Source organism: Castanea sativa, chromosome 7 (assembly GCF_040712315.1).
Source record: "Castanea sativa cultivar Marrone di Chiusa Pesio chromosome 7, ASM4071231v1".
NCBI classification, from domain to species: domain Eukaryota; kingdom Viridiplantae; phylum Streptophyta; class Magnoliopsida; order Fagales; family Fagaceae; genus Castanea; species Castanea sativa.
The window spans coordinates 45,187,157-45,203,220 of NC_134019.1; the positions used below are offsets into that span (position 1 = coordinate 45,187,157).

The window sequence follows — 16,064 nt, forward strand, 5'->3', positions numbered from 1 at the left end:
AGATTTATCTCTCGGTCAGCTGACCGGTGCCGTCCTTTCTTTCAGTTGTTGAACAAATGGAAAGGGTTTCAATGGGCCGAGGACTGCGAGTTAGCTTTCCAACAGCTTAAGCAATATCTTTCTCGGCCACCCATTTTGTCTCGTCCAGAGGCGGACGAGGTTTTGTTCGCTTATTTGGCAGTGGCCGTCCATGCGGTGAGCCTGGTCCTTATAAGGAATGAAAGCGGGGTGCAAAAACCGGTCTACTATGTTAGTAAGTCTTTGAATGAGGCCGAGGTGCGCTATCTGCCCTTGGAAAAAGCACTTTTGGCTGTAGTCCATGCCACACGCAAACTTCCTCATTATTTCCAGTCTCATACTGTGGTTGTTCTGACTCAACTGCCTCTCAAGGCGGTGTTACGCAGTGCTGATTACTCTGGCAGGGTGGCAAAATGGGGAACCATTTTGGGAGCCTTTGATGTCAAGTATAAGCCTCGCACCTCGGTGAAGGGCCAGGTCCTCGCTGACTTGGTGGCGGAGTTTACCGAACCATTGTTAGAAGAAACTCTAAAAGAAGCACACATGGGTGAAAAATCAGTTGGTGTGATCACGACCGCAGCGCCCTCGGCTTGGAGAGTGTATGTGGATGGGGCTGCTAATCAGAGAGGGTCTGGTGTTGGACTTGTTCTAACGTCCCCTGAAGGAATTGTCTTCTAAAAATCTTTGAGATTGGCATTCTCGGCTACTAATAATGAGGCCGAATATGAGGCAGTCTTGGTAGGCATGCAGATGGTACGTAAGATGGGTGGGAAGGAAATTCATGTCTTCTCAGACTCTCAACTGGTGGTCGGCCAGGTCACGGGGACCATGGAGGCTAGAGATCCAAGGATGCAGGAATATTTGTCCCAAATCAAGAGCCAACGAACTGAATTTGACTCCTTCGCATTAACTCATATCTCTCAAAGCGGAAACACCCATGCAGACTCCTTAGCTATGCTGGCAACGTCCTCGGCTCAAGGTTTACCTCGGATTATCCTCGTTGAGGATTTACTAGAACCCTCTCTTGCTATTACCAACGCGCTTCGCATTCATCTGATAAGGCCTGGGCCTAGTTGGATTGACCCAGTTACAGCTTTCCTTAAAGATGATATTCTTCCTGAGGACAAATCTGAAGCAGAAAAGATACGTCGAAAGGCGCCACGTTTCTGGTTGTCTGAGGACCAGAAGCTGTATAAACGATCCTTTTCAGGACCGTACTTGTTGTGCGTGCATCCCGAATCAACAGAGGCATTACTGGAGGAATTGCATGAAGGAATTTGTGGGAGTCACACTGGGGGAAGGTCCTTAGGCCATAGAGCCACGACTTGAGTTTATTGGTGGCCCACGATATGCGAGAGGAGGCTCAGGACTATGCCAAAAAATGTGATCAATGCCGAAGAGGTTCGCCCCTAATATTCATCAACCACGGAGGGGTTCTCAACCCTCTCTCTAGTCCTTGGCCTTTCGCACGATGGGGATTGGACATAGGAGGCCATTTCCGAGGCCTAGGAAACAAAAGATGGCTGCGTAGGGACAGTAACTACTTCACTAAGTGGGTTGAAGCTGAGCCCTTAGCCAATATCCGAGATGTTGATTCCAAGAAATTTATATGGAAAAATATTGTCACTAGATTCGGTATACCACATACACTTGTCTCGGACAATGGCGTTCAATTTGACAGCAAGGCCTTTAGGCAATATTGTGGTGATATGGGTATCATAAATAGATACTCTACCCCAGCTTATCCTCAGGGAAATGGGCAAGCCGAGGCCATTAACAAGGTCATAGTCAACGGGCTCAAGAAGAGGTTGGACGATGCGAAAGGCAGATGGGTAGAAGAGCTCCCTCATGTCCTGTGGACGTATCGGACCACACCGCGTAGGTCCACTGAAGAAACGCCTTTCTCTATGACTTATGGAGCCGAGGCAGTGATACCTCTGGAATCTGGTTTTCCTACTCTAAAGACGAGTTCTTTTAGCCCAGAGAATAACAAGGGACTCTTGGAGAAAGATCTTGATTTACTTGAGGAACGGCGTGAGGCAGCTATGGTCCAAATGGCTTACTATCAACAGAAGCTAAAACGAGGATATGATGCCCACGTGAAGCTAAGGCCACTTGCACCTGGTGATCTTGTATTAAGAAAGGTCGTGGGCACCTCTAAAAACCCAGCTTGGGGTAAGTTAGGACCCAACTGGGAGGGCCCCTACCGCATTGTTTCAGTGGCAGGCATAGGGTCATATCGGCTAGCTGACCTAGATGAAAAAATTATACCACGCCCATGGAATGTAAACAATCTTAGAAGGTATTATTATTAATAAAATGTGCTTTTTTCAGTGAACATTTTAAAGTTATGAGTGTCTCTGACACTTGAAGCTACTATTCTTGAGAATCAAACAGAAACTTGGTTATGTGTAGTCCTCGGACCACAAACCTTGTGGAAATTGATGTCTTATCATTTGTTAAACAGAACCTTAGTTATGTCGGGTCCTCAGACCTCCTACTTTGGGAAAATTAACATTTGAAGTTACAATCTTTAAGAATCAAACAGAAACTTGGTTATGTGTAGTCCTCGGACCACAAACCTTGTGGAAATTGATGTCTTATCATTTGTTAAACAGAACCTTAGTTATGTCGGGTCCTCAGACCTCCTACTTTGGGAAAATTAACATTTGAAGTTACAATTTTTAAGAATCAAACAGAAACTTGGTTATGTGTAGTCCTCAGACCACAAACCTTGTGGAAATTGATGTCTTATCATTTGTTAAACAGAACCTTAGTTATGTCGGGTCCTCAGACCTCCTACTTTGGGAAAATTAACATTTGAAGTTACATTTTTTAAGAATCAAACAGAAACTTGGTTATGTGTAGTCCTCGGACCACAAACCTTGTGGAAATTGATATTTTGACATCTGTTAAACAGAACCTTAGTTATGCCGAGTCCTCGGACCTCCTACTTTGGGAAATTCAATATTTGAAGTTACAATTTTTAAAAATCAAACGGAAATTTGGTGAAGTCTTATCTTCGGACCACAACTTTGATCAAAGTTAACTTCTTATTATGTCTGGGTGTTAATGCGTTGCTGTTTATTAACTTGGATCTTAAGTTTTATATCTTTAAGTGTTAAGCAAATTTGTGTAAGGAATGGTCCTCGGACCTTACATCCTACTAGAAAAGGTGCTGTACATTACAAGGGTTTAATCGTTATATGAGATCTTCTCTTCTTTTTTAATCAAAGGCATTGTTTAAATATCTCAACCATATCACCTTCTGTTAAATCTTTAATAATGTGCGTATGATTATGTGGAAGTTATGATTGTGCAATCCTTGGAGTTAGATTTGTTTACTCTGAGAAACTTTTGTTATGTATTAACGGGAAACTTTTGCGATAAATATAAAAAGAATAAAGTAAAAACAGATGCAACACGAGTAAAAATCAAATAAAGTTGTTCTTCATTAATCATTTGGATATGCATTACATATAAAGGCTGAACATGGAGAAAGAGAAGCCCTAAGCTAAGTCCTAAGCTTTTGGAGGAGGATCTTGCTGAGAAGTGCTGGTTCCCTCTGTCTCTTTCAACTCCAACTCAAAAGGAGACAGAACCTTTTTTCCTTTGTCTGCTACTTTCGTTGGAGGGACATTGGACTCCATGGCTTGGCTAAGGCCCTTCTCGGCATCTCCGCCTCCTTCCTTGTCTTTATTGGAACCCGAAGGTTCTATAGGATCTGGAATTGGCTTCGGGACCATGGGAGGAAGAGCAAGAAGAGTTGTCTCAGGGGTAGGAGTAGCAGCAGGAGCCTCTTCAATCTCCTGTATCTCTAGGGGAAGCCAAATGTTCTCGGACTTCCTCAGATCCAAAGATAGAGGAACTCCTGCTACATTTAAAGCTTCCCCCCAGACCTTCTAACAGTACTCCCGGCACAAAGCCGCGAAGGCCTCTGTCAACTGCTCCTCGGTTGTTGCTACCCCTTCCTCGTAGCTCGTCTGCTTGGTAGCCTCAAAAGAGCGTTGGAATGAGCTGGCTTTTTCCTTCATCAGCGCAAGTTCCTTTTTCAGATCCGAGCACTCCCTTTGGGCTTGGGAGAGCTCTTCATCTCTTTTGCGAAGGAGCTTGCGCTGTCCTTCTATTTGGGTCTTCATGGTCTTCAAGTTTGACTCGACCCCATTTTTCTCTCTCCTCAGCTCAGCCACCTCCGAGGTAAGCTTTTCTTTCTCAGCAAGAGCAGTGCTCAAGGACTTCTCAGTCTCCAGCCTAATCTCCAGCTCAGTCCTGGCCTTCTTCCGAGTGTCTTCTATAAATTTCTCGGCTACAAAGACCTCCTGAATGGCCTGTAACAAAGTGTGATGGAATCAGGAATAATAAACAACTTATGAATATTGTTAAAAGTGGAATCTTCCTAAAAAGGGGTAAACTTACCAGAGCTAAATCCCTTTTTAAAGAGATGAATAGTTATGGCTGGCTCATTTTTTCCAAGGTCTCCATGTTCTTGGGCAACAGAAGAGGGCGTTCCAACACTTCGGCCAAGTGGTGGGCATGGCCTTGTTGAACTGCCCTTATACTGGATTGGCAGGAGATGGGTGCGTCGTCCAGTCTTAAGTCGGGGGACCAGGTGGTCGGTGCTCGGCACACTTCGGCCTCATCCCTGATTTCCCCGCTTTCAACTGAGCGGGCCCTACCCTTGCCTTTGTCCAGCTTCTGTTGCTGAACCGGTGGGAGTTGTTGCCGCGGTTTTTTGGGGTCTTTGCTGATCATCCCCTCGGCCTCCCCCTTTCTCTTCTTTTTGGGATCCTCGGCTGGAAGTTTTGGCTCAGCTGGAGGAGGAGGAGGAGGTGACAAAGTTTGAAGAGCTTTAGACCCCCCCGTCTTTTTCTCGGCGACCTTCGCACCTCTCTTGACTAGGAGATCTTGCATCCTATCCATGTCTTCCTCGGCTTCGTCTTCCGGTTGGGCAACTACCAACCCTACAATTCTGGAGGCCTCGGTAGCTTCTTCCTCCTCATCTGAAAGCACGACGAACTGATTCCCTCGAGGTCTTTCGGTGTCTTCGAATTGGAATTGATCTATCTCTTCGTCTAGTGTATGAGAAGAAGACACCTGCTCCTCTGGAACAATAGTTGCCTGGGAATGTACGGCGAGGGGAATTGCCTCTATGGCCTGGTTGTACAAGACGGTGTTAGGGGCATCAGGGAGATTGCGGTCGTCCAAAAAGTGGGGCCGGGCTACGTTTATTCTCCTTCGTCTTCGGTCACCGGCGACAATGGTGTTTTCTATCTCTTGGAAGTCCGAGGAAATGGGATTGTACCCTAGGATCAGATGAGCGGCCCTAAGTTGTAGATCTTCGCTAACGAACACCTCGGAGCGCAGTACTCGGTTAGGTCGCAACGACGTTACAGTGACTCAAACGAGGGCGCACGTGTTGTTTATCTGCAAAAAAGACATCAAAACAAACAAGCCTGGTCAAATTCACACAGATATGTAATAAGTTTAAGTAAATATGAATACGCATTTTTGTGTGTGTTAGAGGAAGTTGTGTTGTGGGGAGATTAATCCTATGGCATCGCACCTGGGTCCCCCCACTTAATTGGGCAGTGGAGGCCGTCGTGCCAGTTCCCAGAGACGATCAGGTGGTCGTCCTTCATGCCTTTGTTGGATTTGGGCAGACAGGAGATCAACCTAACGACACTAGAACGAGACTTAATGTAGTAACCTACATTGGAGAGTTTATGGGACTCGTACAGAAAGATGACATCGTGCCAGGAGAGGTTTAGACCCATTTGCTCATTTAGAGCATCGACGCTACCCAAAACTCTAAAAACGTTTGGGAGGCATTGATCGGGACACAACCGGTGGTTGCGAAGGTACTCCCTAGTTATAGGTTTCATTGGGAGGGTCATCCCACCCTCTATAAAGGCTATCATTGGGATGATAACCTCTCCCTCCTTCCTAGAATCGGCCACAGCTTCCGCCGGACAATATTCTAGACCTACGTCGCTGGGAATACGGTACTTGGCCCTAAAGCCTTCCATCCCATCGGCGGTATCAACTAGACACTTGAATCTTCCCATTACAGAGGAACGAAAGAATAAACTCTAAGAGGGAGAATGTTTATAGGGACAGCCGAGGACAAGGTCTGAGGAGAAAAGGTTAAGAATAGAAAGAGTAAGAACTTACAAAGTTGAAGGTGTGCAAATTTCCACGGTTTTCTGCAGGTAAAGTATGATGGCTGATGTTTTGATGAGATTAGCCCCTGAGGAATTAAATGAGGGCGCAGGTTCCCGAAGCGTCACGATGTGCGGAAAAGCGGCCTCGAAATTACATTTGTCCCGCCCAAATTTTCGTGGAGTAACAAGGACCGTTGGATGCCCATCTCGCCGTTGAACGTGGGGGACAAAGTGTAACTTATAGTAATAAATGCGCGCGTTTTTTAAAATAAAACCGCCAAGTGGCATCTTCTGGGACGCGAAACGATTTCCACACGTGCAACCATTTACAAAGTGTGTAGAGTAAGTTCTCGTCAGATCAAAACCCTATTTTTCTCCTCGGACGTCGAAAATTAGAGTTTTGAGGGGCTATTGTGGGGAGTAAAAGGACCCTGATGGGGATGTGGGCCTTTGGGCCATGCTAAGGAAGGCCGACCTGCTCTTGGGTTTAGAACTGTTTAGTACTACGGGTCGGCCCATACGCCGAGGAGCCGAGGATCCGAGGATCTAGTCGAGGATGGATTTCCCTTCGGACGGACACCGGAGAACTCGGGATTTCATGGTAAAGGTTAGGGAATGACACGGTTAAGACCAATGGTTAAAGGGGGTGAACCCTTGAATGTCCTAGAAGCACCGATGTTGGAGAAATATCAAAGATAAAAGCTGCTACCTCCACATTAAAGACCCTGCACCTACCACCCTGGCCGCATTAATGGGGAAGTGACACCTGAACAGTGGAAGGGAAACTTTTGGTTACTATTCAAAGGCACTGAGAAAAGAAATATCTAGGCTAAGGGGGAGTTGGAGCAACACGTGTACAAAGTATCAAAAAGAAGAGTATTTAAGGAGCAACTTAGAACAGAAATAGGGATTCACTTTTTTGTAATCTAAAAAGGAAAAGAAACAAAGAGCAAGAAATAATATAAGAACAACTCTTGGCATACGTCCGAGGAGGTTGATTTACAATATTTCTTGTTGTTTCCAGGTGTTTATAATCTGTGGCTTGTCATTTAATCCTCACATACTTCTAACCTGGGTTTCAGTTTGCACACTCTGACAAATTCATATTGTTTAAGGGCCATTCACGCCTTAACCGTTCCTTGGGGCAGTGCAATTGTGCACTTACAACTAGAATGAAAGCATTTTAAATCAAACTTATGATATATTTTAGGAAATATCTTACTCATATGATTATATTTCTTATTTTTTTTAAAAAAATTGAAAGAGAGATTAGTTATTTTTTTTATTTTTTATTTTCATAATTGTTATGTGCATATGAAAAATTTTGTTTATTTAGAAATATGTTAATCGCAGAAATTCATACACCTACTAAGGAATAGCTATTACATCCCTTTTAGAGATGAACAATTATTTCTCATTTTAAAGAATAGTTATTCATAAGGAATGACTATTCCATACAATAAAAACATAATCAAATTACCAAATAGTTAAACTATAAGAATAACTATTATATTATAGTGTTTATTACAGTCTACTAAACATACCTTAAGTGAGTATTCTTATAGTTTAGGGAGATAAGTGTAATTTCCCCAAAATATTTCATTCTCCTCCAAAATTACCTTACATACAGTACGGACAACTTCTATATATATTCTTTCAAATGTTTAATTGGTTTAATTTCTTACAAATAATGTATCTGTCATCAAGGCCTGAAGAAGTTGGCATTTAAGCCTTTGTCAGCTAAGGTCCAAGCGGCTGCAATAACTATTAGAACACTGAAGACAATGCCAAGGCAACCAAGCCCCAAGTTTATAGACCAAACCACACCATTTGGTCGAGGTTTCTTCATTGCAATCCACATGAAACATGGATAAGCAAAAGTCATAGGTAATACCATACCTCCAATTAGAAGTGCTAGGCTTCCCAAAAATGGCACAGTCACAGCCACAAAGAAAGTCACCCCTCCAAAGAAAATGCGAAGGCATGTACGAATCCACTTTGGGCACGGCTTCTTCTTCTTGGTTGTGTATCTCATTTCCAAGTTGTCAAAAGCTGGCATGGCGTAAACTTGGAATGCACATAAATGGTTCACCAATACCAGTAGATAAATTGATCCCATAATTAACTTTGAGGTGTTGGCTCCATGGATTTGTGAAAATGCACTCAACAAACCTCCACTAAATGGTACCTGGCATTTATTAAAAAAGAAGTCATTAGATAAGGAGATTGTCCACGAGAACCTGTTAATGCATGTCGTCTACGATCGCACCATTTATACACTAGTCTGATTAAGCGGTTGACTGTGAGTATAATAGACAATTACTTTCACTTCAACCCATTACTTTTTCTTCACTACTAACACAACTTAATCACCTCAAAGTTGTGACACAAAGTTGTGTTCACATGTTCCAACCCCACAACACAACCAATTTTGGATGGTTTGTAACAATTTTCACAAATATAAATAGGGTAATAACAAGCATATGTAGAAGATGTAAGATCAAATGGAGAACTAGAAGACTTTCAATGTTGCTCTCTCTTTCTGTCTCTCTCTCTCCAATTAGTGAGGTATCTAGGTTCTTTCTATAAGGAGGCTAGAGATTAATAAGATTTATTTCACAAATAAAAAAAATCTAATAATGGAATTTATAAGTTGTAATCATGTTCATTTGGTACAACTTTTTGAAAATGAGCCTTTATTTTAAAAATATGTACCTAATATTATATTAATATTGTGTAATCATGCAATTTTAAACCGTACTCTCAATAAAAGGAAAATTTGCTTGCCTTGTTTCCATATGCCCAAAATCCAACTATTGCTAGGGGATATTGGCACATTGCAATTACTGTATATGATATTGTCACTCCTGTGCACATTGGCTTATAGGATGTGTGTCTTTGATTTGAAGGCAATGTTCCCTGCAACAACACAAACATTTTAACCAAAGATAACATTGAAATCAAGATGACAAATGCGTGTTTTATTTGAAAAATAGTACTATTACTTGGTAACTATATTACTTTATCTGTGTAATCCAAATCAAAGTATTTCAGGAGCCTTTGAGGCAACTTTACCAAGCTCTAAGATTAAAGTGTTGCGTGGAGTACATATTTCTCCGTAGAGACTTTCATATCATTGTTTCTGGGCATGTCAAATTTCTTTTTGAATCTAAAAGGATCTTGATTTTTGGCTGGGCTGAGCTTTCTTTAGTAGTTGGATTTAAAGTTGCCTCTTTTTCTTTAGAGGCCCTTGTACCATGTACCACCATAACCATGTTGGGTCCAAAAGTTGGGCCAAGGCCCTAGTTAACCTTAACTTGGCCTGCAATATTGCAGGCTACTTTGAATGGCAATGGGCTGACCACTCTTGTGGATGACTGTCTCACCAAAAATGTAGAGATTCACCTTTTTTTTTTTTTGGATTGATTAAGGTTGGAAGTTATGATTATCTAATATTACTCTTATTCGGACCAAGGTGGTATGAAGCATTGTTGGTTAAGGTTGAATTTTAAAATATTGATTATTGGGTGATGAGAAACTTCTAATTTAAAAAGAATTTGTTTATTAGCTTTTATAAATTCTCAATGTGGGTGGAACTCATTTTAAACCTCCTTAATGATTACACAAGAACACTTGTTAACAAATGCCAATTACAATTTGCCGCTTGGCAAGTTGTTAAATTGTGTGCCAATATGTGTTTCTAAACTTTTAAAAGTATAAGGATGTTGTAAATACTAACCTGTATCTCAAGGATAAGATTGTGCCCTTTGAATGCAAGGGCAATGATCTCAACGGCATTCAACTTATCTCTAATTTTTTCCATGTTAGATTTCGCCACGTCAAATTGATAATAGGATATGTCTGTGGGCCTACCCTTGGTGACTGAGAGAACCCAAATCAAAGTACAATATCCAATTGCTGTAATGGCCCCAATTAGAGATACCCCAACCATAGAGTTTAAGTTGGGTAGTTGGGCTACAAGTATTGCTACACACGTGAACACCAAGAACCACTCTGTTCTTGTCAGTGACTGGACATGGCATATGGCCTCCTGATCACATACGGTTTTGAATAAGAGGTCCAAGATGTGACCCCCATTAATAATCATAATGACACAAGCACCCCCGGATGAATACATCACTGGAAATAATGCAAGCGACTTCCCTAGTTTTGGACCTGCATATAATAATGCATTATCAAAATATATATCATTGTTACTTAGTACCTTTGTAATATGTTATTTAATCAAATTCTATTGAATGTTAACTTAGGAACACAATTTGTCCCACAATTCGTTAAGGTGTCAAACTATGATTAGTGAAATATCTTTTATATTAGTTTATCATTAATACTACTTTTATTAATGCAATATCACTATATATATACATAAAATAATTGTGAGAAAATCAAGTTAAAAGTATAATAAAATTTTAATTATGAATTATATATATATAGTTTTCTAAATTAAAATACATTTGTCAATAATTGAATGTATTCACACAAAATTTATTGTATTGGTGCACTTTTCTTGATATTTGGGCACAATTTGACTTTAATTCTGAAAAAGTAAATAAAGAAAAATTCTTCCATCTTAGTTCTATTTATGCTTCACCAACTATAGTTTGTCATGTGTACTATTCTTTTTTTTATTTTTAAAAGACATGATACACTATGATTGGTAGAGTATAAAGTAGGTTACTAAGGTTATGTTTAATAACAGTTTTTGTTTTCTATTTTCAAATATATTTTTTTGGAATATAAAGAAAAAATAATTTTCTTGTATTTTTGAAATAAAAAACATGTTTGGTTAGTTGAAATTAAAAAAAATAGTTTTTTGAAGAAAAAAAATAGAAAATACTAAAATATGTTATTACTAAAATTTGAACTTTAATGTTAACTCATTAAAGGAGATAGATTCATTAAATTAAATGTATATTTTCATTGACTTTAGAAAATTAAAAACTGAAAACAACCTTCTGCATGTTTTCAGTTTCTTTTACAAAATGAGTTTTGAGAACAATTTTTGTTTTCAGTATATTTTGGGTTGCCAAACAAGTTTTTTTAGTTTCAAAAATAGAAATTTGTTTTTGAAAACAGAAAATAAGGAGAAAAAACAATTACCAAACATACTCTAAAATTTTTATTTTTATTTTTTATAAATATTCTATATGTTGAACGGGATACTAGATTGACAAATAAACATTTTAGAACACATGCTGTGCTTGCATCACCTCCAATACACAAGAGCATTGGAAATAAGCCCAACCTTAATTTATTAGATCACTTGTTAACAAAAGCAAAAAATTAGAATTAGTCTCCTTGTACTAACCAAAAGAAACTATAGCAAGTTGGAGGTATCTACTGTAGCGAATTCCCGGAACTAATTCATGTAATCGGACCAAAATAAAAATGGTATAGAGCTGCCACGCAAATGCTAGCGACAAACATATGATTCCCCAAGCCCTGCAACCAATGAAGTTAAAATCAAATGATAAGACTTTAATTTCTTCAAGTTACTGCATTTGGACCTTACTGCAAGCAAAACTAGATGATTTCTTTGAAGCCAAAAATGAGAGCGACCCAATTAGCAATAGGATGGACCAGAGATAATCAAATAGAGGTTACAAATTTAGTGAATGAATTTGGTTCAACAAGAGGCAAAATATAAGAACAAACAACTTTAAAGTTATTTGTTGCTTTCTCTGAATTTCTAAAGAAATTCAAAGGTTAAATAGCTGTTGGATGTGAACTCCATGATTTGGCATTTTTGGACGAGGTGTTAGTGTTATTTTTAATTCAATGAGAGAGAAGAGACAGAGAGCAAGGAATAATTAAGTTCTATATTCTCAAATAAGGACAAAAGTAAGTTAGTCACAAGTACTTAAGAAATTGATGAGTGTCTTGACTAAATAATAAAGAGTAATCATTATGAAACAAACACCATAAGTTGAAATTTTATTCTATCTATAAAAAAAATCTCATACTTTAATTAAATTGGGAAAACTAAATTTTAATCTTAAATAGTGGATAGTAGAACTGACTTTATTGTTAATGTGAAAGGAAGTAACATTGCCCTATTGAATAAGTTTGTCTCATATATAAAATCTCATATCATTGTTGATATATGTGATTGAAAATAAAAACTAGATAACACATCGACTTTTAGGTCTACAGTTGCGGAATTCAGTGGCGGCTTTAGAATTTTTTTTTAAGGTGGTCACTAAATTATACAAAATTTAATAAAGAGACAATCTAAATATATCAATGTCACAACAAAAAACACGTAAATACATGAAATATTACAATTTTTTTTTTGTACTAACAAAGAAAATAAGAAAAAAAAAAAAAGACTAATAAAGGATAAAGTGCAAATTGAAAATGCTAATATGAGAATAATAAAATAACCACAACAATTTCATAAGAAATCTTATGTAACAAGTTTTTAGCCTGTTATTGGTGGGTAAAATATGTCAATATTGAACACCTTAATTAGAAATAGTAACAGTTTACCACATAAGATTTATTAAACTCAAATTCTTATAATTTTAAAGTAAAGAAGTTCATTATTTTTATTAGGCCGTCAAAATAGATTAATTTAATATATATATATATATATGTTTTTTTTTTTCAAGTCCGGATGGTTATAGAACATATTAATTTTAAACAATTATTTGTATAATTTTTTTTTTTTGACAAGTGAGGTACCCTCACAGTCACATATAAAAGTAAAGCCGCCAGGAATCTTCTTTTTTTATTTTTGGAATCAAAAGCCGCCAGGAATCAAATGAGAAATATCACGCGACGCGTTAATTAGAGGGAAACCTTTTTTTTTTTTTTAAAAAGGGAAACCTTTTTGACTCTTCACATATAAGAAGAAAAATAATGAGTGTATCTCCAAAAAAAAAAAACATAATAAATAAAATTAAAGGACAAATGACTGTCACGTGAAATTGTCGCAAATCTTGAGAACAATAAAGAGATATATATATATATATATTTCTTGTCCTAAATGACCAAAAAAAAAAAAAAAAGCTATAAATTTTTTTACCAAAGAAGTACAGATATAATATTTTATGACAATTGAAATATAAAATTGATGGTGAATTAATCTTATAATTGCTTTCCAGTTGAATTAAGCATTCAAAATTTAGAAATAACAAATTAGTATTCAAAATTTAAAAAATAATAGAGAGAAATTATCTATATATAAAAATGATTTGTCTCATTGCATTTTAAAGTACAAATTAAGTTTGAGTTCATTATAAAGTCAAATCACATTTTTAAGTTTGGTTAAATTTAAAAAAATAAAAAATAAATTCAGCAACAAGTTGTCTCGTTATCATCTCATCAATAAATTTGAGATTAATGAATTTCACTTTATATTTGTATTACACATATAACTGAAGCTAAAACTTTCACAATTTTTTTCCTGACATATGATCTTATCTTGAGTCATATTTTGAGCTTAGGCTTGCCTACCCGTCAAGTCTAAAAAGGTTAAGTTGAGCATGATAGATTATTAAATAAATATATATAAACATTTTTTGTTTTATCCAAGTTGAGTTTATGATGCTTCTCAAAAAAAAAAAAAAAAAAAGTTGAGTTTATGATCAGTTAAATTGGTGCTCAGCCTTGGGGTAATCTAAATTACATTTTTTTTCCCTAAACGCAACTATAAATTATCTTTAGAGGGATAATTTGGATAGATTCGATAGAAAAACAAAATGACTTTTATTTTATAACTTAAATAAATAAATTTCAGGAACTAAAAGTCTAAAAGTAGATACAATTAAACATCTTATATCACTGTAAAGTCATGCTTTTTCGCGCATGGGTTGACAAAATGACCAAACCATAGAAAGGTGATCAAACAAAATGCCACACATTTCTTCACAACTCATCCACTTATCTTGGATGATCAATTATGAACAATGACTTTTAGGTAAGCAAAATTTTGACTTTAAGCATGCCAACTTAATCAAATCATTGAAAAGATAGCTTACCATCCAAGTTTGGCAAATGCAACAGGAAGCAAAAGAGCTTGGAATCCAATTCCTGAGCAAAGTAAATGAAACATAGCAAAAATGGTGTTGCCATTCCTGGACTCTGTGATGGGGAGCCAAGCTTCCTGTGGATTCTGCTGGTGTCCTTGCAAATTGGTAGATTTAGTAGTACTCTCTTTTGAGGGATCAGTACTGTCTTTAATGGTTATCACTTGCATTAGCCCTTCTAGTGTTTTGGTATTGGAAGGTGAAGGTGACAGAGGCAAAGCTTGTCTATAATCTGGTTCCACCATTTCTCCCATCGCTACCCTCCTCTTCTTCTCTCTAGCTCAAAAGCTATATGGGATTATGATATATAGAGCAAAACTATAATAAAATATCAGGAGTGGGTATTGCAAATATAATACAAGTGGTTGGGGGTGTAAATGCTGCATATATCTCAAATAAGTTCAAATTGTTTTGCACAGTTTTTATATACACGCCAAAAAAAAAAAAAAAAAAAAAAAAATTTGAAATTACACATTTAGGCTGGGTTTAGATAGCAACGTGTTTGCGTTGAAGTTGGTGTCTGTTTTTTTTATGTGGGTCTCGTGCACTGTTCACGAGACCCGCAAGCATGAAATTAAGCAAATATAACTTTAAAATTGGGTCTCATGACACTATTCATACATTTAAAAATTATTTTGTTATAGTTTTTTCAGCAATAAGTTTTCAGTTTTCAATGTATCCAAACAGACTCTAATACCACTTCAATTTATAATCTTTATGGAATAAAATTTATAGAAGTTTTTGTTTTTATATTTTTTTCATAATCTTTTGCCACAATTTAATGATATATTCCAATTACGGTTAGTGTTTATTTGGCATTAGCTTATAAGTTCAACTTTTAGCTTTTTCTAATTTTCATATATAACTTTTTAAAATCTCAAATTTTTCTACATTTAGCACTCTTTCAACAAAAAATTTCAGTAAAAAAACTAAATAAGCTATTTTCTTACCACACAATCAACTTTATAAGTAGCTTTTTTTTTTTTTTGGTGTTCTCCACCGCATGACTTTTCTTTTTCATATACATTAATGGTTAGTGGCCTCCTACCCCCCAAAAAAATCTTACTTAGTAGTTGCCATAGGTCCCAGCAGGCCTGACTTTTCTTTTTCATATACAGTAATGGTTAGTTGCCTCCTACCCGCCAAAAAAATCTTACTTAGTAGTTGCCATCTATAAAAGGTCCCAGCAGGCCACACGAGTAAGACTGCATTGAAGGGTATATGACTTAGTTTACACATCAAGAGTGATATCATCATAGTGATATAAATGTGTGACGTTACTGTATTTTAGTTGCTTACATTCTCTTCCGCGTACGAGGGAAGATTATTCTCCCTTATAAGAAAGACCATACAAAGTCATTAAAAAGAGAGAGAGAGAGACCACAGAAGATTCGTCGCCAGAATTATCATAGTTGACTTCGTATGCTAATTTGTCTCTCTTCTTAATTATCAAAAAAAAGAAAAAAAGAAAAGTCTCTCTACTTTCTCTTTCCATTTATATGAGTGGTGTGTGAATAACTGAGTATGCTTCAATCCACTAATATATATATATATATATATATATATATATATATATATGAGATTAAATTCTATAAGAATTGGGTGTAAATAAGTCATTGTCACGTCAGTATTTTACTTAAAATTTAATACATCGTACCACACATAATAATATCTCAATAGATTCCCAATTTGGTTAGATTTAAATATGGGTATTGGAATTGTTTGAGTGTGATTGTGTTTATTCTTAAATATGTGATAACATAATGTGGTACGTTGGAATTGGATGGGTAACACCACGTCTTTATAGAATTTAATCTTTACAAATAAATAAATA

At 37.2% G+C, this 16,064-nt stretch overlaps 1 protein-coding gene across 1 annotated transcript; it reads right to left on the minus strand.

Annotated features, from left to right (window-relative positions):
• Positions 1 to 7,853: 7,853 nt before the first annotated feature.
• LOC142642038 (lysine histidine transporter-like 8) lies at positions 7,854 to 14,587 on the minus strand. Its single transcript, XM_075816384.1, has 5 exons — positions 14,183 to 14,587; positions 11,509 to 11,642; positions 9,919 to 10,355; positions 8,967 to 9,098; positions 7,854 to 8,367 (listed from the first exon to the last, which is right to left on the minus strand). Exons 1-5 carry the CDS (start codon positions 14,482 to 14,484, stop codon positions 7,882 to 7,884), a joined length of 1,491 nt encoding a protein of 496 aa, XP_075672499.1. The 5' UTR covers positions 14,485 to 14,587; the 3' UTR covers positions 7,854 to 7,881.
• Between the last annotated feature and the right edge of the window lie 1,477 nt (positions 14,588 to 16,064).